At 43.5% G+C, this 22237-nt stretch overlaps 1 protein-coding gene across 1 annotated transcript; it reads right to left on the bottom strand.

Annotated features, from left to right (window-relative positions):
• Positions 1 to 4722: 4722 nt before the first annotated feature.
• Positions 4723 to 19095, bottom strand: RABGGTA (Rab geranylgeranyltransferase subunit alpha). Its single transcript, XM_033925340.1, has 17 exons — positions 18972 to 19095; positions 17316 to 17355; positions 16722 to 16832; positions 16122 to 16246; positions 15736 to 15923; positions 15440 to 15637; positions 15235 to 15318; positions 15033 to 15115; positions 14767 to 14868; positions 14500 to 14605; positions 11547 to 11598; positions 11312 to 11400; positions 10881 to 10969; positions 10358 to 10474; positions 8845 to 8958; positions 7283 to 7370; positions 4723 to 6221 (listed from the first exon to the last, which is right to left on the bottom strand). The coding sequence occupies exons 2-17, from the start codon at positions 17316 to 17318 to the stop codon at positions 6073 to 6075; spliced, it is 1698 nt and encodes a 565-aa protein (XP_033781231.1). The 5' UTR covers positions 17319 to 17355; positions 18972 to 19095; the 3' UTR covers positions 4723 to 6072.
• Positions 19096 to 22237: the final 3142 nt, after the last annotated feature.

Raw genomic sequence — 22237 nt, 5'->3', positions numbered from 1 at the left:
TTTCTTCCATGAAGAGATCCCACATGCTTATCCCATTTTTTCTTAAAATCTGGCAGTGAGAAGGTCCAGTGATTGCTCAAGGTGTGAAGGGTGAGGTAGCCGGCAGGCACTTTATTCCTGCTGGTTGTCCATGACTTCACGTTGTGGATTTACAGAAGAAATCCCAGATAGGGACAGGGATTTGGGCATGATGCAATGGTTAAGGGGCATCCTCCCTTTACTTCCTCCATTTTGCAGTGACAGGTAATGGCAAACTCGACAGACTGGTAGTGATAAACTATAATTAGGTGATGATTACCTGCTCGTAGAGCGCAATAAAAATAGCCAGATTAATTATTCATCGCACTGGAATCCTCCCTTCACTGAAATTGTATTGCACAGAGGAGGTGGGGGCGATACCATTCTCTTACTGTGCAGAGATTGGGAGTAGCGAATGACATGGAGACAAATCCCCACCAGTTCTTCTCCTGTCCCTGCCCCATTCCTGCAAGCTCCGTCCTCGTCTGCACAAGCCTCAAACACTTTAAAATCATAAGTGTTCGAGGCTTGTGAGGTTAAGGCAGAGCTTACAGGAACTGGAGCAGGGACGGGGAAATTGAGTTCCAGCGGGAAAGGGGACAGATTTATCCCCAGGTCAATCTCTAATTGGGAGCTGCAACCCTAATCTTTCTAGATGTCATGGAAAGGGGCAGGAGTGAAGGTGACACATCTCCCCACAAATTCTAGCATTGGGTCTGCTGACCTGTGAAAAGAGCATAGACCAAGCGAGAGAGGGAGGAGAAACACTGACACTCTCACAGAACCATAACAGCCTGGATGCTTCCTACCAGAAAATGACAGGAACTCAATTTCCTTGTCCCGTCCCCGTGGGTTTTGTTGCCGTTCCTGTAAACTTCACCTTAACCCCACAAGCCTCGAACACTTATGATTTTAAAGTGTTTGAGGCTTGTACAGATGAGGATGGAGCTTGCAGGAACGGGGCAGGGGTAAGAACAGGAAAAGAACTCACCAAGACGGAAACGTGAGTTCCCAGAGGGATGGGGAAAAATTTGTCCCCGTGTCATTCTTTACTTGGGAGAACAGTATAGAAAATTGAATAGTGTGAAAAGTTTCAGTCTCTGACGACCACAGCTGGTATTGTGACATCATAATGCCTCATCAGTGATGTCACAATGGCTTCCTTGTCCTATAGTCCTATACTTGGCTCACTTTTACTACATTTTGAGTTCTAGAGTGCTGCAGTATAGAGAAGACACGGGGACAAATTTTTCCTCATCCCTGCCCCATTCCTATAAGCTCTGCCTTAACCACACAAGCCTCGAACACTTATGATTTTAAAGTGTTTGAGGCTTGTGCAGATGAGGACGGAGCTTGCAGGAATGGGGCAGGGGCAGGGACAGAACTCGCCGAGACCGGGAAAATGAGTTCCCGGGGGGTCAGGGAAAAATTTGTCCCCGTGTCATTCTCTACTCCCAATCTCTGCACATGGGCTTATCTAAGGCTAGCCTTTAGAGACTCCAGTTAATACAGAATACTACTGCCAGACTCATTTTTGGTAAGCACAAGTTTGGCCATGTGTCTCCCTCTCCTTAGAGAATTGGCTTCCAGTCCATTTGAGGATTCAATTTAAATGCATTTGTATTGCATTCAAGATCTTATTTGGCCTCTGGATCACTCTTGTCCCTTTGGACTGGAATGTGGGCAGATCTCATCTGGCTAAGAGCTCTCAGAGATTAAAACTTTCCTTTCCTTCCCTTAAGGGCAAAATCAAATCTATCAGAAAACTTAGCCATTCTTTCTCCTACAAACTAACTGAGCTTTGGAATAACTTGACACTCTCGCTAAGAAGCTTAGGCCCCTTCTTATCTTTCAGGAAGGCTCTGAAGACAACCTTGTTCGCCAAACATTTTGGCAATTAATTATTCTACTTCTTCCAAATTAGATTTCTTTGGTTCTGTTCTTTTGTATTACTCTATTCTTGTTAACTGAGTCGAGTTTCAAATTGGTTGATGACCCGGTATATAAAACTAAGTTTTAGTTTAGTTTAAGAAAAGAACTCACCGGGACAAGAAATGAGTTCCCACGGGGACAGGGAAAAATTTGTCCCCGTGTCATTTGCAAATTCTTACCCACCTGCTGTGGGCATCCACTGGCCCATGACTATGTTTGTGGTATTAGACTGTCTGATGAGCAGAGGGCCAGGAAGAGGGGGGTGAGGAGGGGGCATCCCAAATGAAAGTCACCTGGAAAGGTTTGAGCAGTGCAAAGGTCCAAGCCAGAGAAGATTGCAAGTCCTTCACAGAAGCTGAATCACCTTCACCCTCCCTCCCTGGAAGAAAGAATGTCCTCTATGTGAGATTCCGCCCTTCCAGTCATTACAAATTATTCGAACAATGAATTCCTGTAAGACTGGAAGGACAAGACAAGAGCATCAGACTGTTTTGCTTTCCTCCTGCCTTTTCTCTCCTTACCCTCCCCTACTTTTCTATTGTAACTTGTCCTTACCCTCCCTCCTCTCCTCCCTTTTCTACCAATCAATTCTACAGCGCTATTAGACATACACAGCGCTGTACATCAAAACACTGAAAAAGAGTCCTTGCTCAAAAGAGCTTACAATCAAGTCAAGACAGACAAACTGCTGCCACTTCTTTCCTTACCTTCCATTTCTCCCAGCCCCCAACTCTTATACTTCTATTGCCCCTTCCCCTGATCTCCCTATATCCCACTACTGTTCCTTCACCCGACTTCCTGTTACCCACCTTCCACTCTCTTCCTCTCTTACCCCCTTTCTCCAGCCTCCGTGTCCCACGACCTCTCCTCCCATTCCCAGCCCCCTCCTCCCACTATTCCCCTTCCTTAGCCCCAGAATGCCCCCTCACTCATCGGGCCCTGGAATGAAGGTGCAGCCTCTCTTGTTTCTCGTTCCTCTTCATCTGTGCTTAATCATCAGTCACACCTTTCAGCCTTGGCACAAACAAATATCACACCACAGTGCCCTTACATAGGGGATTAAGGGGAGAGACTGCACCCATCTGCAAATATACAGACAGTCCTATACGTTGTAAGAGTTTGGAAGGGGGAGTGAGGGGAAGAAGTATTTTATCCAATCTATTCAGAACAGGAGGGATACCTGTTTTATCTGCTAACATGTACAGTCAAGTACACTTTTAATCAAATATTAACTTCTTGGGAATATAATGTATAATAGGACACCCTTATTATCTACAATCACTAAAAAAGGCTTAAATAGAACTTTGTGCTATTCTTGCTATATAGTCTTAGGATTTGAAGTTGGGTTGTTGTTTTTTTTGTTACACTATTGAATTTGGTTGCATGGAGCAGTTTGGGATTTTTTTTCTCACTATTGGACTGTTGAACTTGGAACGGACAGATCGCAAAATGGTAGTACTATTGACAGCTTGACATTCTTTAATCACGGATAAAAACAAAAGTGAAAAATAAATTGCTTTTTTCTCATGCAGATGATAATGAAAAATTGTGATAATTTGAATTATAGTTTTTGGTGGGAGTCCGTTTGTCAAATTTATAAGTTTGAAAACATTTTTTCTTTGCAGAGGGGTCAGTGTGGCGTTAAAGCTACAGCCTCAGCACCCTGGGGTTGTGGGTTCAAACCCACACTACACCTTGTGACCTTGGTCAAGTCACTTAATCCCCCCATTGTCCCAGGTACATTAGATAGATTGTGAGCCCACTGGGACAGACAGGGAAAAATGCTTGATTACCTGAATCAATTCATGTAAACCGTTCTGAGCTCTCCTGTGAGAACGGTAGAGAAAACCAAATTAAAAAAAAAATCTTAGTAAATTTAAGGCAATATGGGACCCATTAACAATATTGCAATTTTTGATATTGTAATATTAATTCCCTTTGGTTTATGAAAGATTACATATCCAGGAGGGGAGGGTGGGAGGTGGGATTTAATAACTGTATAGTATTTGATTGAATCAAAGTGCAATTGGATATATTACTTGTTTGCACTATGTATTTCATTTTAAAATGAATAAAGAATTAAAAAAAAACAAACCAACATCATTTTTTCCCCATAAATGTATTACCAGGGTACTCATCAGAGCAGAGCTTTATACAACAGTTAGACTGCGATGTTAGAAGTGGGATTCATGAGAACCGAGTGATGCAATGATGGTTTTCTGTTTCACTGGTCTGCTGTTTCAAGTGACCAAGAAGTGAGGAGGTACTGAGCAACTCCTCCAGTCCCGCCCAAAGGCATAAACTAGCCTTCCCCTCTCCACGCGGCATCCACTATTCAGGCAAACTGGGAAAATCCCTTCTCTTCAAAATCACAGGTCTGTGGAACGACCTCACCACCCCGTTGCGGAACCTGAGCTCCCTTCAGTTATTCCGCAAACAACTGAAAACTTGGCTTTTCAGCAAATTGTAACTCTATCCTTCCCCCCTTCTACACATAAGTTCATGTAATCCTTTTTCTTCTTCTCTACCCACTATTTTAAGTTCTTGTAAACCGTGTCGAGCTCCATACTCATGGAGATGATGCGGTATATAAACTTAAGGTTTAGATTAGATTAGATTAGATTTACTTTCATGTGTACACATTTTATGATAAAGTGATTTTTATTCAACCAACAGATAAACACAAGTAGTACAGAAATCAAGTAAATTTTGTAAGCCACAACACAACTCCAAATCCCAAACCCCCCCAATCCTCCCCCCCCCCACCCCTTCTAGGCAGCAGCAGCAATGTAGCAGTTCCAAATAAATGCACCGTCAGCATAGATATAATACTCAATTCAGGTATCCCAAAGTTGTCTTTGAACATAAGGAGTCAGGGTCAAACTAAAAGGGTACCAACATTGTCGGAATAACCGACATGTGTACACATTTTATATTTCTATTTAAGCTGGTATAAACACCTTTTTTTAGGGACAGTCCAGTACACTGTCAGGCAGGAGCAAGAGGAGGCTTGCTCCTCTCTCGTATCTGCTAATGTATCCAGCTCGAAACAGCATGTGAAGAGCTGTGACAGGGGGAGAGAGAAAGGGTGTGACCAAAATTTAGAGATGCAGTCGATGGGGCGTGTCACTTTTTGAGTACTCAGCAGTGTTACTCTGGCAAGGTATACACAAATGCCACGCCAATCCAGATTCCTGAATCTGAAGAGGGTGAGAGAAGGGTCGCGCCCAGCCCAGCGGAACAAGGCTTTGTGTGGGAAAGAAACATTTCTTCCACTAATGTGCAGCCGCCTGCTGTGAGGAAGAGTTTGGGCCAGAGGACGAGGTGACGCAGGGCTGGGTTAGAGACTGCAGAAAGAGGAGGGAAGAGAGTCAGTGGAGATACGAGACAGGAGAGTGTGAGAGAAGACAGCAGGTGAAATAGAGATAAGAGAGGAGACCCCAGAGCTGGGAAAGGATACCTCCTTCAGCAGGTGACCTGAAGAGCCCTGTTACTCTGGGCTCTGTAGGACAAGGACCGAGTAGCTGTGACACACATATTTGGCACACAGCTCTGCAAACAGAGATCACTTTGTTTTGCTGACAAAAGAAAAATTCCAGCAGTCTTCCTGTTCATGCTTGTCATATTCGAAATTGCCAAACCTCAAAAGTGCTGCCAATAATTGCTGTAAGCTTGCAGATAAGTCACCCGCCAGAATCACCATACAGGGTAGGTTTCACCATGCCGCTGGCCATCCTGCTGTCCTGCGATCTCAAGTGACAACCACTGCTGGGCAAGTTTAAACTATGGTGCCCTCTGCTGGGCATTCTTTTGTCCTGCTGCACAGGGACCTCTGTACGATGAGCACTGCAGGGCAAGTTACACAGTGCCTTCTGCTGGATATCCCTCTATCCTGCTGTCTCTTTGATGAATACTTTCTAGTTAGAGGGGGAATGGGAGAGGCTCACAGAAAGTCCAGGAATGATCATGTTTCTGACTGTGTTTAAATTTATTTTGCTTTGTGCAGGTAAAGTGAGGTCTTTGCATAATCCCAAAGCCCTTCTCTACTCTGCCAATAATAAATACATCTTTGACCGCCACAGGGTGCAAGTGTACAGCAGTCACATGCATGTGTGCAGCCAATCATGTGATGATGTGGAGGACACGGGGCAGCAGCAGTACCAGCTCAGACTGGACGTTAGGACTGTCGCACACAGGATTTCCCTGGAGGTTCAGGATGGACAGCCTGGGGCACGAGGCCAGGGGCTGAAGGTCAGAGATTCGATGAATGCCTGCGAGCGACACCCGAGTCAAGGAAGAAGTCAACTCCTTTTACAATTCCTATTTTGTCTTTACACTTCCCTCCATGCAACACTAGGATCCACACACCCCAGTGAACTAGTGTCCCAATTCACACTCCCAGTCCCTGAGCTCAAAATGATCCACTCACTCTAGTGCCAGGATTCACACGCTCAGCCTCTCAGCTATTCCGTCAACTTAGTATAGAAATTTTTAAAATAAGTAAATAAAACATTCACAATACTTTCAGTACATACATTTAACCCATTCAAAATAGCAGGGAACTACAGTAGGATTACATATCATCAATGACCTATGGACTTCTCTTTTAGGAAATTATCCAAGCCTTTTTTAAACCCCGCTAAGCTAACTGATTTCACCACATTCTCTGGCAACAACTTCTAGAGTTTAATTATACATTGTGTGAAGAAATATTTTCTCTGGTTTGTTTCCGGTCATCCGCCTGGAACTCATAAGGGCTATGCCGGAATATAAAAAGCTTTGCAATCTAACATAATGAGCGCATCAGGATCCACATTCTAACGCCTAGATTCTCAGTTATGGTTCCTTCACTTTGGAACACCTTACCTTATTACCTTCATACAGAAAGTTCATTTTTGAAATTTAAGGCTCAATTCAAGGCATATTACTTTTCTCAGGCATGCTGGCCAAACTCCTATAATACAGGCAAAACAGTGAGATCATATATTTTATCCCACACCTTATGTTTTTATCCTTTTCAGATTTTATTGTAACTAATCCATTTTTCCCCCTCATGTTTTGGAGATGTTTGTAGGGTTAGTAGTTGTTTATTGATTGTGTTTGTTCCCCTCCCTCTTTATTTTAAGATATTGTAAACCGCTTAGATTTTTACCCTGGTTTCATATTTGTGGTCTATCAAATAAATTGTGATCCTCATATCCCAGAGTACTAGTACCAGGAATCACCCTCAGCTTCTCAGCACAGTGGGATCCTCAAATCCAGCGCACTAGAGCCAGGATTCACAAAAATACACCCCAGAACCTCAGACTCTGAAATGTGGCATTAAGGATACAGTTGTTTCTTAAAGAAACTTCTTCCAGCTTCGGGAGATGCGACAGTCCTTCTAACGACTCGATGATATTGTCATCAGCTTCTAGCACCTGAGGGTCATAAGGAGGGGCAAAGAGCAGGCTGTATCTTGTCATTAATCTCTTTAGAAATGTCTTGGTAAACACACAGACTGTTAAATGGACAGTCATAGCAGCCAGCCATCAGTCAGTCACTAAAGCAGATGTGGTTATGAGGAGACACGAAGGCCCTGATTCTGCAAAACGCACCTAAAGTTAGGCGTGGATTAGACGGCTCAGATAGGCGTCCTTTGTAGAATCGCGCTGTGTTTTTCATGTGCTGTGCTTCAGTTAATGGATCTTTTCCTCTAATTAGCAAATAGCATTGCAAAGCAAAAATAAAAACCCAGAGAGCTATTTAGCAGATCGCATGAAGGACGTCCAAACAGTGCCTAAGTTCTGTCCATAGAACTCAGATCTATTTGAAGCCCAAACTAAGCTCAAAAGTAGACCTGGTTTTCATTCGCCTTCAATATAGGCATGATGTGGACGCCCTAGGTCGCTCAACGCTATGTAAATGAATCAAAGGGCATCTATATTGAAGACTCGCCTAAGCCACGCCCATGCCTACTGAGTTTTACAAATGGGCGTCCATGAAATTATGAACGCGTCTACAAAGTGACATCCACAGCCTTTGGACGCCTAAGTGCCAATTATTGTTCGTTAAGGCTCATTCTCCACTTAGTTTGAACGGCTAAGTCACGCTCAGCGTTAGGCTTGATTTAGGTGCCGTTTCTAGAATCAGGGCCAGAGTATCTTGTGTGGAACACATGTAACATCTCTAGCATGACTCATAAGATGTGGCCTATTCCCAGTGGCATAGTAAAGGGGATGATCCGCCCTGGGCACTGTCCTCCTATCCACCTCCCCACCGCTGTGCGTGTGTGCTGCTTCCTTTCCCCCTTCCCTCTGTAACATTCCTGACGTGAGCAGCAACCCCCAACCTGGCTCTTCCTCCGATGTCACTTCCTGGACCCACGCCCCTGACTGGCAGTAAGACAAAAGGAGGCCAATAAACGAGAGAGGGAAAGAAAAGAAAGGTCACAGGAAAAATAAGAGAAAAGGAAAGGCTGAGGAAACAGAACACAGTGTACACTTCCCCCTCCGTATTCACGGTTTTTCGTTTGTAGGCTCTGCTCCCAAAATTATGTCAGAGAAAATCACTGCACTTTCTTTACAGGAACAGGTCAGATTATTTGCGGTTTTGGCATTTTCTTTAGGGTTTTTAACAGAAAACCACGATTAACATATTTTCATATAGTTATTCGCGGTTTTTCTGCATTCGCCGAGTTGTTTTTCCCCTATCACCGTGAATACAGAGGGGAAAGTGTAGACAAGAGTCAATAAAAAGAGATTACATAGAGAAAACAGAGAAAAAAAAAATCAAACTGAAAAAAACCCAACCAAAAAGAGAGAGCAGAGAAAGAGCGAGGTGAGAGGGTTTAGCCTGGGTGTGCTGACGAGAGGAGGAGGAGGAGGAGGAAGGTAGCGAACAGGCCGCTCTCACCTCCAGACATCGCAGCATGACCAGAGCCCTGGGCAGAGCTCGCAGCTGATTGGTCGAGAGGTTCATGTGTGTAATCAATAGGAGCTGCTCTTCATGGTATAAGGTGGTCAGACCCTGGGAGGGAGACAAGGAACCACACGATAGATTAATTAATAACAATATGAAAATAGGAAGGAAGGCTATCACAAGACTCGTGGATAACATCTGCAACATGTGAACCGAGTCGAGCTCCGCTGGGAGATGAGCCGGTATATAAACCAAAGATTAGATTAGATCATGTAAACGTCACGAACGCTAGAGACGGCGAAAGAAAAAGCCTCCGTTACAGTCTGGCTCTATTCAAAGTCCCAACAAGGATCCAGGTTTCGGCATCAAAAGACGCCTTCCTCAGGGGACAGGTAAGAAGTGTAGTCGAAGCTTACGGCTGGAGGCAAACCAAAAGCTGAGCGTTCCGCTGACGCCTCCAGCCGTAAGCTCTGACTACACTTCTTACCTGTCCCCTGAGGAAAGTGTCATTTGATGCCGAAACCTGGATCCTTGTTGGGACTTTGAGTAGAGCCAGACTGTAACGGAGGCTTTTTCTTTCGCCGTCTCTAGCATTTGTGTTGTTTGTTTTTTTTGCAAAGTGGAGAGTACATGATACCATTAGCAACATCCATCATAAACTACAGTATATGTAAATATTAATTAATAACAGTTCTTTAGATCTCTGGAACCAGTAGGAGCCCATTTGGCAAAGGAAAAACACAAGAGGTATATTACATTTCCCCCCCCACAATAAAACAAATGCTGAAGCGTCCCTTCTGTCCCCAAACCATGAGCTGTGCCCCAAAGGATGACGTCCCTCTTTCACTGATGGAATCCTAACACAAATGAATCCTAAAAAAAAAAATCACACTGGGGGTGGGTATTATTTTATTTATCTCATAATATGTATGAATTAATTAATACATTTTGATGTATTAGGTTAGATTTTCTGAAATAGGTAGGGAGGGATTGGGGGGTTTTCTATTTTATTTACATTTGTCATATTTATTAAATGCATTACATAATATTTAAATAATTATAAAATATGAATATAAGTATGATATATTGTACTTAAAGTGTTCATGAAGAAAATCAAGTGTATATTTATAAGATTATATGAATTTTTCTTTATAATTTCTTTATTCAGTTTTGCATATTACAAGTGTAACAGAAAAATTAAAAAAAAAAAAAATTCATATATAAGATTATATGAATTTTTCTGATACACTTGTTGTAATATGCAAAACTAAATAAAGAAATTAAAAAAAAAAAAAAATCACACTGATAAATTCCCTAATGCAGGAGCATCACCATCAGTCCTAAATTCTGGGACCACTTTAGTATTAAGCAATGAGACCCCCCACCCCCTCTAAATTCTTCCCCAGAGAGAACATCCTTTCTGCAGTGTCTTTCAGTTCTGTGGAGCAGTTCCTCACAGGGCTGCGGCAATGAGGGGATTCTGCACGTGGATAGATGCCTGCAGTACCTTGTGGGACAGGTCGATGACTCGGGAATCCGCATATTCCATCTTTAAAATACAGTTCTCCATCAGGAACTTGCTACGGAGATCGTTAAAGTAAGCAGAGCGCATCGGATCCACAGCCTACAGACAAAAGGAGGGAGGGTAGATAAAGATCCCCAGGCTCTCCCTGAAACTGGTGCTAACATCCCTCTCCCACCACTGAGGATCCTCTGTGCCTGTCCCAGGCTTTACATTACATTAGTGATTGCTATTCCGCCATTAACTTGCGGTTCAAGGCGGATTACATAAAAATTGTTATGATATTAAGAAGTACATAAGGAATAGTCTGAACATTTTCTAATTTTCTAAGGAGTAGATAGTGTTGCTGGTGAAGTTTGGGACCCCTCCCTCTCCCACCACTCAAGATCCTCTTTGCCTATCACAGTCTTTACTCCTCACTCCCCCACCACTGAGGATCCTCTTGGCCCCGTTTTCACCTTCCTGTCTCCTCATCGCTGTCTAACCTCTCACCCTGCCCTTGCCTAACCTTCAGTGTCTGGAAATAGTCGAGAGTTTCTTTTTCATAACCCAGGGGGTCAAGAGCACGCATCAAGAGAATAATTGTGAGCAAACACCCTGGAAAAAAAGGAAAGGAGACATTAGAAATTTATACTTCACCGAGGAAGGCCTGAGAGACATCCTGAAGAGGATCTGCTGTGCCCAGCAGAGGCCAGGGAGATGCCTCCTATATGGCGCACTGGAGACATAGGAGCTCGTCACACAAACACTATCTAGCCATGTATACACAGTTTTCTCTTCTCTGATCACCTTATACATTTTGGAGATATAAAGCTGTTTTCTGTGTAAACTGGCTAGCCCTTATATGTGCTTAAATAAGTATGAATTTCCTCACCACTGGCCTTGTGACAGGAAGTCAGGCTTCCACGGCAGGAAATGACATCGCTATAAGACACTTACACTTGTTGTCGGGCTCCAGTTCCTGCAGCTCCTTGCATGACTCTAACTCGGACTGAAGTACGGTGGACTTTTCCACGGAGAGTTCACACCTAACAGACAAACAAACGGAAACTCCTGTGCATTCCCATGGAGCAAAATCATGCTAACAGGTGACTCTGTGTGCGTACAGACAGAAGGGTGTTGCATAAAATGCTGCAAATGTGCATATACTGACACAGAGGAGACTCGCGTGTACCTGAATATCTGCTCTTCAGTGGCTGAGTCTCGGTTCCAGCTCTCCTGATAACCTGGAAAGAATTAAGATATCGTAGCAGGGTCAGAAAGGGAAATTCACTCCTTTTCCTACCTACCTGACATAGAGACTAGAGACCGGCCGAATTCCAGTTTTAGTTTCAGCTCCAAAACTGACCCAAAATCCAGGTTTTGCCATTTTCAGTTGAAACCAATGCCCCTCCCTCCCTGGTGATGAGTCTCCATGCCCACATCCCTCCCTCCACTCTCGCACCAACCGAAGGTCCTCCTCAGGCCTCTCTTTAAACCTCCTTGTGGACCAGTGGCTCTTTAGGGCAACAGTGAACCCTGGTTGCTCTTGCCCATGCCAGTTCTGCAGCCAAAATGGCTGCCAAGACTGCTGCAGGAGGTCCCAGCGGCCATTTTGAGCACTGCTTATGCTGTTTCTAATCTCAAAATGGCTGCTGGGACCACCCATGGCAGTCTCACGAGACTTCTATGGGAAATCCTAATAGCCATTTTGGCTTCAGAATTGGTGGTGACAAGAACATATATGTTAGGCAGAAGACACAAAGACGTAAAGGGACAGACTTAAAGATTTCAATATGTGTAGTATGGAAGAATGAGACTCTAGGCACCCAACTCACCACTTTTTGAAAGAAGAGTATTCCCATATAATATGCCCGTTAACAGTAAGAAGTAATCCCACTGCTGTACAGCACTTCTTTCAGAGTAACTTCACTATTATGTTTAAGGTCCTCAGCGGGCCACCACACACTCAAATCATTTCATAGTGTGGGGATTTTCGTATATGGCGTGATGGCGGGAGTAAACTGACTACGAACGGGAGAGGGAGCCTTGATAAAGCCCTAGAGTTACACGGGCGAAACATGTTGGTGGCTGATGTTTCTGAACCCTCCCGGCTAGCGTCAAAACCATAAGCTAAGTATTTTTAGCATTAATAAAAAACTTTTTCAACAAAAATTATAATCATAGTTATGGGTCCAGTGACGAATGGGAGCATAAAGCCCCACACTATGAAATGATTTGAGTGTGTGGTGGCCCGCTGAGGACCTTAAACATAATAGTGAAGTTACTCTGAAAGAAGTGCTGTACAGCAGTGGGATTACTTCTTACTGTTAACGGGCATATAGTATGGAAGAATGGCATGGGAGGGGAGATATGATAGAGACATTTAAATACCTACATGGCATAAATGCATAGGAGGTGAGTCTCTTTCAACTGAAAGGAATCTCTGGAATGAGGGGACAGAGGATGAAACTGAAAGGGGTCACACTCAGAAATGACCTGAGGAAATAGTTTCATGGAATGTGTGCAATGACCTCTTGGTGGATATGAAGACTATATCTGAATTCAAAAAAAGCTTGAGACAAGTACAGAGAATCTTTAAGGGAGAGGAAGGGATAGAGGATGGCATGGATAGGCCATAAGAACATAAGCAATGCCTTTGCTGGGTCAGACCTGAGGTCCATCATGCCCAGAAGTCCGCTCACGCGGCGGCCCATATGGTCTTTATTTGCTTTAGAACACACTGAGACAGACTGAAGGTCCATCAAGCCCAGTATCCTGTTTCCAACAGTAGCTAACCCAGGTCTCAAGTAACTAGCTAGATCCCAAGTTGCAAAACCGATTTTCAAGTTTCAAGTTTATTCAAGATTTGTTGAATCGCTTATTTAAATTTACTAAGCGATTTACAGAAACAAGAAAAATAATACAAATACAAGGTTAGTTAAACTTTAATACAATGTTAAAAAAAATAAAATTAAAATTATACAGACTAACGGACACATAAGGAAAGAAGGGTAAAATTACATTTGTATAAAAAAATAAAAAGATATGAGGTAAAAAAACATGAGGTAAGGGAAGGAAATGAGGAAAAAGATAGGTTGAGAAAGGATTAGGAAAATTGGTTTCATACGTTATATGCGTCCTTAAAAAGGAAACTTTTTAAGCTACTTTTAAACTGCTTTAAATCCTTTTCAGTTCTAAGGTACAGGGGCAAGTTATTCCATAATTGTGGGGCTATGACAGAAAAAATATCCTAGGAATAAGCAATGGATTTCCACAACCCATCTCAATAATGGCCTATGGACTTCTCTTTTAAGAAATTATCCAAACCTTTTTGAAACCCGCTAACTGATTTCACCACATTCTCGCTTTATTCTACATATGCAAACAGATGCAAAACGCAAAAAAACCATACTTAAACATGCTCATAAAAACACACAGACTTTTTTTAAAATAGTATTTCTGGAAATTTCTCAGGATGAAATTTCTGAACGTGCTACCTTATTGGTCACTTTCTCCTCAGAGAATGATAAAAGTGTTTTGAAAAAAGATATCTTGTTTTGTGTCAGAAATTGCAAATGTTTCCGGATATTTGTAGAACTACCCAATTTAGGCGGAAACAATTTCTTCAATATAAATGTAGAGTATTGCAATTGGGTGCAACTTTTCTTAAAATTTCCGGTCAAATGTATGATTACATATTTAAATATTTCATATGCTTTTTTCAAACCTGATCAGTTAGAAAGATTCCTCTTAGATAAAGAGGCAGATGTTCAAAGCAAGATTTTAAAAAACCTTTTGTATTACAGGCAATATTTCTTATATGATGTTAATATATTTAAATATTGCTCTTCTCTCTTTCTTGATGTGGACTTTAATTGTTTTAGAATACTGTATGTATTATACACTGTTAAAATTAATAAAAAATAAATAAAAACACACAGATATACAAAGACACACACAGGAAAACCGTATGTCCTTCTTCATAAATAATAATAAAATTGTATGTCAGCTGCCCATATATAGAATTCTCATCTGAGATGGAAAATTTATTCAGCTTTACTGGTGAATTTCCATCCCAAGCTTGCCCAGTTTGCATGGAATTAAAAGAACTCTGTGTCTGCACAGATGGGAGGCGTTGTTCTTACCTCTGTACAAGGCACACTCTTTCTGTGCCGCTCCATCCTTCCAGAGCACACGGAAGGTGTGCTCGGGGCAGAGGTCACTGAGTAACCCCACAGGCAAGTCACAGAGCTGAAGATAGCCCGTGTTAGGGAAAGCAGATGAAATCAAGGGCAGAGGTGGAGGCCACAGAGAGACAGTATCTTCTGCATAACACATGTAATGGATTATCTTTATGAATAATCAGAAGTGACCTCTTTCCAGCAGCCTTTCACCCCCTCTTCAAAGGATACCCACAAGAAGCTTGACTTGTTCTTCTTCTCCACAGAGCGCCAGGAAACCATCAGCGGAGCCCCATTTAGGAACAAAAGCAGGTCATCGGATCCCGGACAAACCTAATAACCCAGAACAAAGCAATCTTGTCAGCGTCACCCCACAAACAAGGGTCTGGATACCTCCACAACAAAGAAATCCTGTACCACCTTCAGCAGCAAGGGTGGAGTAACCACTATCAGAATTTCATTAAGCATGATCTTAGGAGAAAATTCTCCTTACTCACGGTTACAGGATGGGAAAACCCCACAGACAACCATTCGCCGCCCCGGCTAACGAAAATACAGAGGATGGAGACCTCACGATCCACTGAGGAAAGAACATACGGACGTAATACAGGGTTGATGCACGACAAATGGGACCACAGGATGGGAAAAATAGCTGGTAGATGAAGGAGAGGGTAGGTTAAGTGGGGAAGGATAGCGTACCTCTGCCCAGAAGCCAACGGTGGTACAGCCAGGCACTCTGATCACTGGGGTCTGTAAAGAAAGCATTCTGTGCCAGCTCTAACTCTGGAAAGAAGAAGGAAAGACATGGGGGAGGAAGGGGAGAAAAAAAGTGACAGTGCTAAATGCCATTGAGCAGTGATTTCTTCCCCTCCCCCCCCCCAAAAAAAAAAAAATCATTCCATACCTTTAAGCAGCACTTCCTCTGTGACACGGCCCTGTCGCTGAGGGTCTGGGTGGATCCGAGGGAGCAGCTTGCTCCGATAATGCCAAGAGGAGTAATTGGAAAAGTTTTTAGTGATCAGGCCATGGGTGAAAGACAGTTCCTCCTCTGGTGGGACCTCTGAGCGTAATACCACAAAGCGTCGGTAATCCCAACAGTGAACTGTGAGACAGAGAGATCAGGTGAGACTCAGGGGAAGTGAGAATGGGTGGGGATGGGAGTGGGTGGGTGAAGCCCGGGAAACCCCGGTTTGGACGTACAGTTTCTCTCATCCATCTCCAGAAACCTGTTACAGAGCTCTAGCTCTCGGCTCCAGTCAGGCTCTGGCATTCGATCCAGCACCCAGCAGCGGTGGTGCCAGCTGCCGTAGGACTTGGGATTGACCCGCAGGCAGGACTCCAGGTGGGAGAGCTCTCGCTTATACAACTTCTGCATCTCATCTTCAGACCTGAGGGGAGAGAGGAGGCAGAGAAAGTGCAAGAGAGGATAGAGTGAAGAATTTAGTAAAAAGGGTCACGGAAGAGATGAGGAGAGCAACACAGCAATAAAATGGCACAAAGAGAGAGAAGAGAAAGGTGGAGAGAGGGCAGATGGGAACGAGGAAACCCTTGCTAACAATTACAGGAGTGACCAAGCGGGAGCTCACTTTTCTTTCTCGAAGTGTAGGAAGATTTCCCGCCGGAAGTTCCAGAGTGTGGCAAAGTCCGGATTAGCCCCTAAAATCTGATTGGTCAATTCCAGCACCTCCTGGTCCAGCTCCTGCAACTCCCTCTGAAAAGCAAGAATGTGAAAAGCATCAGCACTGGGAAGAAAGCGCTCCTCGGAACCCGCACAAGGGGCGGGAGCATCCTCCCCAGCCAATGTTTCAAGTTTTATTTAAAATTTGATGAATCGCTTAATCTTAATACAAAGCCATGAACAAATCTACAAAAATAATACATCACCAAATTCGGGGAGATAGGATCAATAACAGACAGATCAGCAAACATAGACAGAACCGAAAGGGAAGTGGGGGAGGAAATACAATATATGATAGTAAATGAGACAAGCATGGGAGGGAAACAAAAAAAAAAAAAAATCTAGTGTGACCCGACTCTGAAAAAGAAAGCATTTAACTAGCAGCACTGCTAGCGGGGCTACCTTCTCCTTTATATGCGCTAGGTTTGCAGTGGAGAGTGACCAGTGTCAGAGGAAATGGGGACTGACCATTGGTGCTTTTCTTTCTGGAACCGGGATCCATCTTTACCTTTTGGAAGATGGTATTAGTCGCAGCTGTGTAGAGCTGCAGTTTCTTCTCACGCTCTTTCCGTTTTGCTTCTTCCTGCTGCTCTGTTGTTTTCACTTTGATTCGTCCATGCTACATTTATCAGGGGACAGAAAAAGCAACAGTTGTCCTTAAAGCGTCCATGCAATGTACAGGAGGTAAATCTTAGGGCACTCTTTGTCTCAAGGTGAACCAAAGGCACTACCCTCTGTCTCACCCTGCATGTTCTCTCTTAGGGCCCCTCTCTCTCAAGGTTTACCCTCTGTCTCACCCTGTATGCTCTCTCTTAGGGGCCCTCTGTTTCAAGGTTAACCAAAGGCATTACCCTCTGTCTTACCCTGCATGCTCACTCTTAGGGGCCCTCTGTCTCAAGGTTATCCAAAGGCATTACCCTCTCTCCCACCCTGCATGCTCTCTCTTAGGGACCCTCTGTCTCAAGGTTAACCAAAGGCATTACCTTCTGTCTCACCCTGAATTCTCTCTCTTAGGGACCCCTCTGCCCTGGGCATGGATGTCCTCCTCTCTCTTACTCCAGGCACCATGTTCTATTCCAGAATCCTCAGCACTAAAACTTACCATGTTGGCACAGGCCAAGAGTCGCTTGGTTTAGTAACACCTAAAAAAAAAAAAAAAAGAAAAAGCAAAAGCAGAATCAAGTTCTCAGAAATATAAACTTGGCTTTCCCACTGTTAAAGGAATAAAAACTATGGCCTATTTTTGTCAATCATTTTCTTTATTTGTAAAAATTTGGAATGACCTTCCTTCTATAATTAGAGTTCTCTCTCATCTACTCACATTTCGTAAAGTACTGAAGACATATTTATTTTTGAAATTTACTAATGATCCTTCTTTTGTAATAATCAATCATAAAAGATAAAATTCTGGCCTAAAAGTTATAGTTTCTATTCTAATCTCCTGTATAATTTTATTAATATTTTGTTAACCGATTCGAGCCCTCCTGTTGGGATGAATCGGTATAAAAAAAAAAATCAAAGATGAGATGAGATTAGAGAGCTAAGCGTTATCCACCTACTCTTTGGTCTCTAACATTATATTACTCAAGGCCATAATCAAAGCTCCTATAGTACTGAGGATCCTCCATTCCCTCAGCTGCTGTCCGTTGGATAGTAAGGGGGGGGGGGGGGGTGTGCGGTCTGCCCTTGTCGCCGTCTTGATAAGGGCGCAACACCCATCCTCCTCTCTGCCCCCCACTACCGCACACACACACTGCTTCCTTTCCCCCGTACCTCTGTAACGTTCCTGGCGCGAGCAGCAACCCCTCCCCACGACCTGCTGTCAAGCCTGCATCAGCTCGCCCTCTGATGTCACTGCCTGATGTCAGACTTGCCTAGGAAGTGACATTAGAGGGAGAGCCCACGCAGGCACGACAGCAGGTCGGGGGGGGGGGGGGGGTTTGCTACTTGCGCCAGAAACCTTAGAAGTAGAATGCAACAGTGGGAGGGGGCAGGGAAGGATTGTGTAGGGGTGGGACAGAGAAGAGGGAGGGGGTCTACACAGCACTGGCTGCTGTCATTGCCTTGTAACATATTTATAACATCTAGATAGGGCAGGGATGGGCAACTCCGGTCCTCGAAAACCCGTTGGGTGTTCAGGATTTCCCCAATGAGCATGCAAATAGATCTCATGCATATTCATTGGGGGAAATCCTGAACACCCGACTGGATTCCGGCCCTGGAGAGCCAGAGTTACCCGCTCCTGAAATAGGGGAGCAGTGAGCGAAATGATCGATTCTGTAGACCAGTGGTCCCCAACCCTGTCCTGGAGGGCCACCAGGCCAATGGGGTTTTCAGGCTAGCCCTAATGAATATGCATGAGAGATTTGCATATAATGGAAGTGACAGGCATGCAAATCTGCTCCGTGCCTATTCTTTAGGGCTAGCCTGAAAACCCCATTGGCCTAGCGGCCCTCCAGGACAGGGTTGGGGACCACTGCTGTAGCCACCAGCAAATTGTTCCATGTGGTTAGATCACGAGCAGGGGGACCCCGGTGAGAGTCTAAAATCAACAGGGAAAAGTGCAAAGCGAGGGAACCCTGGGAGCAAAGCCAGGACGTTTGGAACTAATTGCGAATGAATCGAAGGCTTTAAACCGTCCACAATACTCTCCCGATTCAGCTCAAGAAGGCGCCAAGCGGAGACACGACAGAAATGGCTAAAGTCCCTAAAGGCACCGCCGTTCCCCTTGTCGAACAGAAGCCCCAGCCGGCAGTACCTTACAACCAACGGGCTGCAATCTCCACAGGCAGCTTCGCGGCCTTCTATTTCCTGGTCCTTCCTCTGCTGCTGATGTCATCAGAGTGCCGGCGCTGATCGCGCGCTCCAGTACCTTCTACCAAACCGGCAGCGTTGGCGCTCGGCATTCTGATGACATCAGCAGCAGCGGAAGGCCCAGGAGATAGTAGTCCGCGAAGCTGCCTGTGGAGATGGCTGCCTCGCGGTTCAGATGGGAGGGAGAGATGGGGAATAGAAAGATGCTTCACAAGGGGATGGGAGGGAAGGAGATAATGCACAAAGGGGATGGGTGAGAGGGGAGGAAAGATGCTGCACATATGGGAGGGGGGGGGGGGGGAGAAAGGAAATAGGAAGAATTGGGGTGGAGGAGAGGAAGAGAGAGATGACACCCCCGAAAATAAGACCTAGTGCCTTTTTTGAGCCCCAAATTAATATGACGGTGTCTTATTTTCAGGGAAACACAAGTAAGAGGAGGAATTGACACCTCTCAAGCGAGCCCAAACCCTTTCCACTTGCTCGTCTCGGGCTTTGCTGTTTCTCAACCAGTAATACTCAGGGGAACCTTAACTTTGCTACAGATACAATGTTGACACCTGGAATGCTCTCCCAGAGGAGGTTATTGCGGAATCGACCGTCTTAGGATTCAAAAGCAAACTAGATGCACATCTCCTTACGAGAGGCATAGAGGGATATGGGTGACTAAAAATTACTCAGAGACTGTCACCCAAAGTGGCTCTAAAGAATATTCTACCAAAAATGTAAAGAAACACACCACTTATAGAGATGCTACAACCACCTAAGCTTTTTTACTTATTTTTTTACTTTTTAACAAAAATTTCCTTCAGAAAAACTTCTTCAGAAAAATTATTATACTGTATTCACTCAGAAAAAAGCCTCAGAGTAGGAGCCCACGCTCAGTCTTATCATATACTTATCTTTCAGCGTGGTTTTTTCGCTCCATGGTTCCAGTCATTGGCTAAAAAACCTGAGACTCAGTTTTTAATAATAAATAGTTAATAATAATAAATGTTTGGTTGCTAGTTTTTTCAAACTAAGGAAGTGTTGCATCCACAGCTAAATATAAAAAAAGTAGTTATTTCAAAGATTTAAAAATTTGTAAAGATATTTATGATAAAAACGTTTTGAACTATTTATTATTAAAAATTGAGTCTCAGGTTTTTTAGCCAATGACTGGAACCATGGAGCGAAAAAAACACGCTGAAAGATAAGTCTATGATAAGACTGAGCGTGGGCTCCTACTCTGAGGCTTTTTCCTGAGTGAATACAGTGTAATAATTTTTCTGAAGAAGTTTTTCTGAAGGAAATTTTTGTTAAAAAGTAAAAAATAAGTAAAAAAGCTTAGGTGGTTGTAGCATCTCTATAAGTGGTGTGTTTCTTTACATTTTTGACTAAAAATTACACCAGGTTTACACCTGGCAGGGCCTCCGCGTGTGCGGAACACCAGACTTGAAGGACCAAAGGTCTGATCCAGAGATGGCGCTTCTTATGTATAAACAGTGATGCTTTCCCCTTATGATGTCACAAAGACATGTGGAACGCACCCGGCACAAAGACGTTGGAGAATTGAAGGATACTTGCTCCGGACGGCTTCCGCCCTCACCGCTACCATCTTCCGAAATGGCTGTGCCTGACCTCTGGCATCACCCCCTGGCACACAGCGAGAGGTCTATGGTCAGGCACCGCCACAGCTCCTCTCTTTGAGAGAAAGACGTCAAAATTTTAGTGCACGAGGTTATAACAGATTTAGTGCAATATGATTTAGGCTCTGCCACGATCAGAAGCTACAAATAGAAAAGTCACTACATCACAATAACAATAATGTTACTCTGTTGCTCATATATCATTCAGTAGAACTCTGCTCAGAGACATGAAGGCAATTTTTTACGCCTCACCACCCAATCATTGCAGTATTCAAACAATATATGTATATAAGGAATTACTTTAGTTATTATGTTGCTAGCTCTTACAGCTATGCTGAGCTTTTCATCCAAGTAACAATTGTTTGAAAAAATGACTTGAAAAACTTATCTTTAAAGTGTGGCTGGTTCCGACGTGCCACGTTTCGACCCTGCGTCAGGGAACCGGCAGCAAGAATAGTTACAATGGAGGTGAAAGCTCTGAAAGTAAAACGGCATGAATTAAAACCTACAAACTTTAATACTCCAATATCTAAAAATATTAAATATATATCTCTCAAAGCTTTACAACATATGAATGAAACATCTAAAGGAAGGTGCTCACCATGAAAAAAACCCGTGATCATGCTGAATTTTGAACGCTGTATCTCTAAGAATGTACACGAACGCCCGCACACCAGATGGAAAATTTAAAGGTTAATGCATGTCGGTAAAACCTGATGTAACCACGCAAAAATTTTTTACGTATAATACTGCTGACCCTTTCAACCCTATACGTCAAAGAATGACGTCAAAATCATGAAGAATGCCCCATTAGGTCCACGGAGCAAACTAAGCATGGAATGTACAGAAATTATTTATTTGTTACAATACAAAAAGGAAAAGAAAAAGAAAAAACTCATAAAAAAAGCCCTCCACTCCAACTCACTATTTAATCCTTGTGGAGCTAAGGTCCCTAGGGTATAAATCCACCTCTGCTCTATTGCGTGTAGCCTCGCTTGCAAGTCACCACCTCTGGGTAAAATGGGCGCATCGAGGACAGAGAAACGCAATGAAGATATGGGGTGTTTCACAGAAAGCCAGTGATTAGTAAGAGGAGCTTCCAGTACTTCCTTGCCTAATCTGCTGATATGTTCCCCTATTCTAATCCTTATGCTTCTGACAGTGTGGCCAACATATAGCATGCCTGTATGTGGCTTTTTTTGAAGAACAACATCTATATCCTTCAGCTCATTTTTCCAAATTGCTGTTATGGAAGCGATATATTGATGATACATTTGCCATATGGTTAGGTACAAACTTGGAATTAGAGAGTTTTTTGATTTGGCTTAATCAACAAGATCTCAATTTACAATTTTCAGCTCAGTGTAATGCTCAATCTGTATCTTTTTTAGATATAAATATACTTTTGAGTGAGGGAAAGCTGCATACCACCATTTACAGGAAATCCACAGACCGTAATAATCTTTTAAGATATGAAAGTTACCATCCTAAACACCTCCATAATAATATCCCTACGGGGCAATTTTTTGCGTTTACGACGTCTGTGTTCCTCAAAAGATGATTTTGTGGCAAAAGCTGAAGAGAT

This window comes from Geotrypetes seraphini, chromosome 16 (assembly GCF_902459505.1).
Source record: "Geotrypetes seraphini chromosome 16, aGeoSer1.1, whole genome shotgun sequence".
In the NCBI taxonomy this organism is placed as follows: Eukaryota; Metazoa; Chordata; class Amphibia; order Gymnophiona; family Dermophiidae; genus Geotrypetes; species Geotrypetes seraphini.
This window is presented reverse-complemented; position numbering and strand designations above follow the sequence as displayed.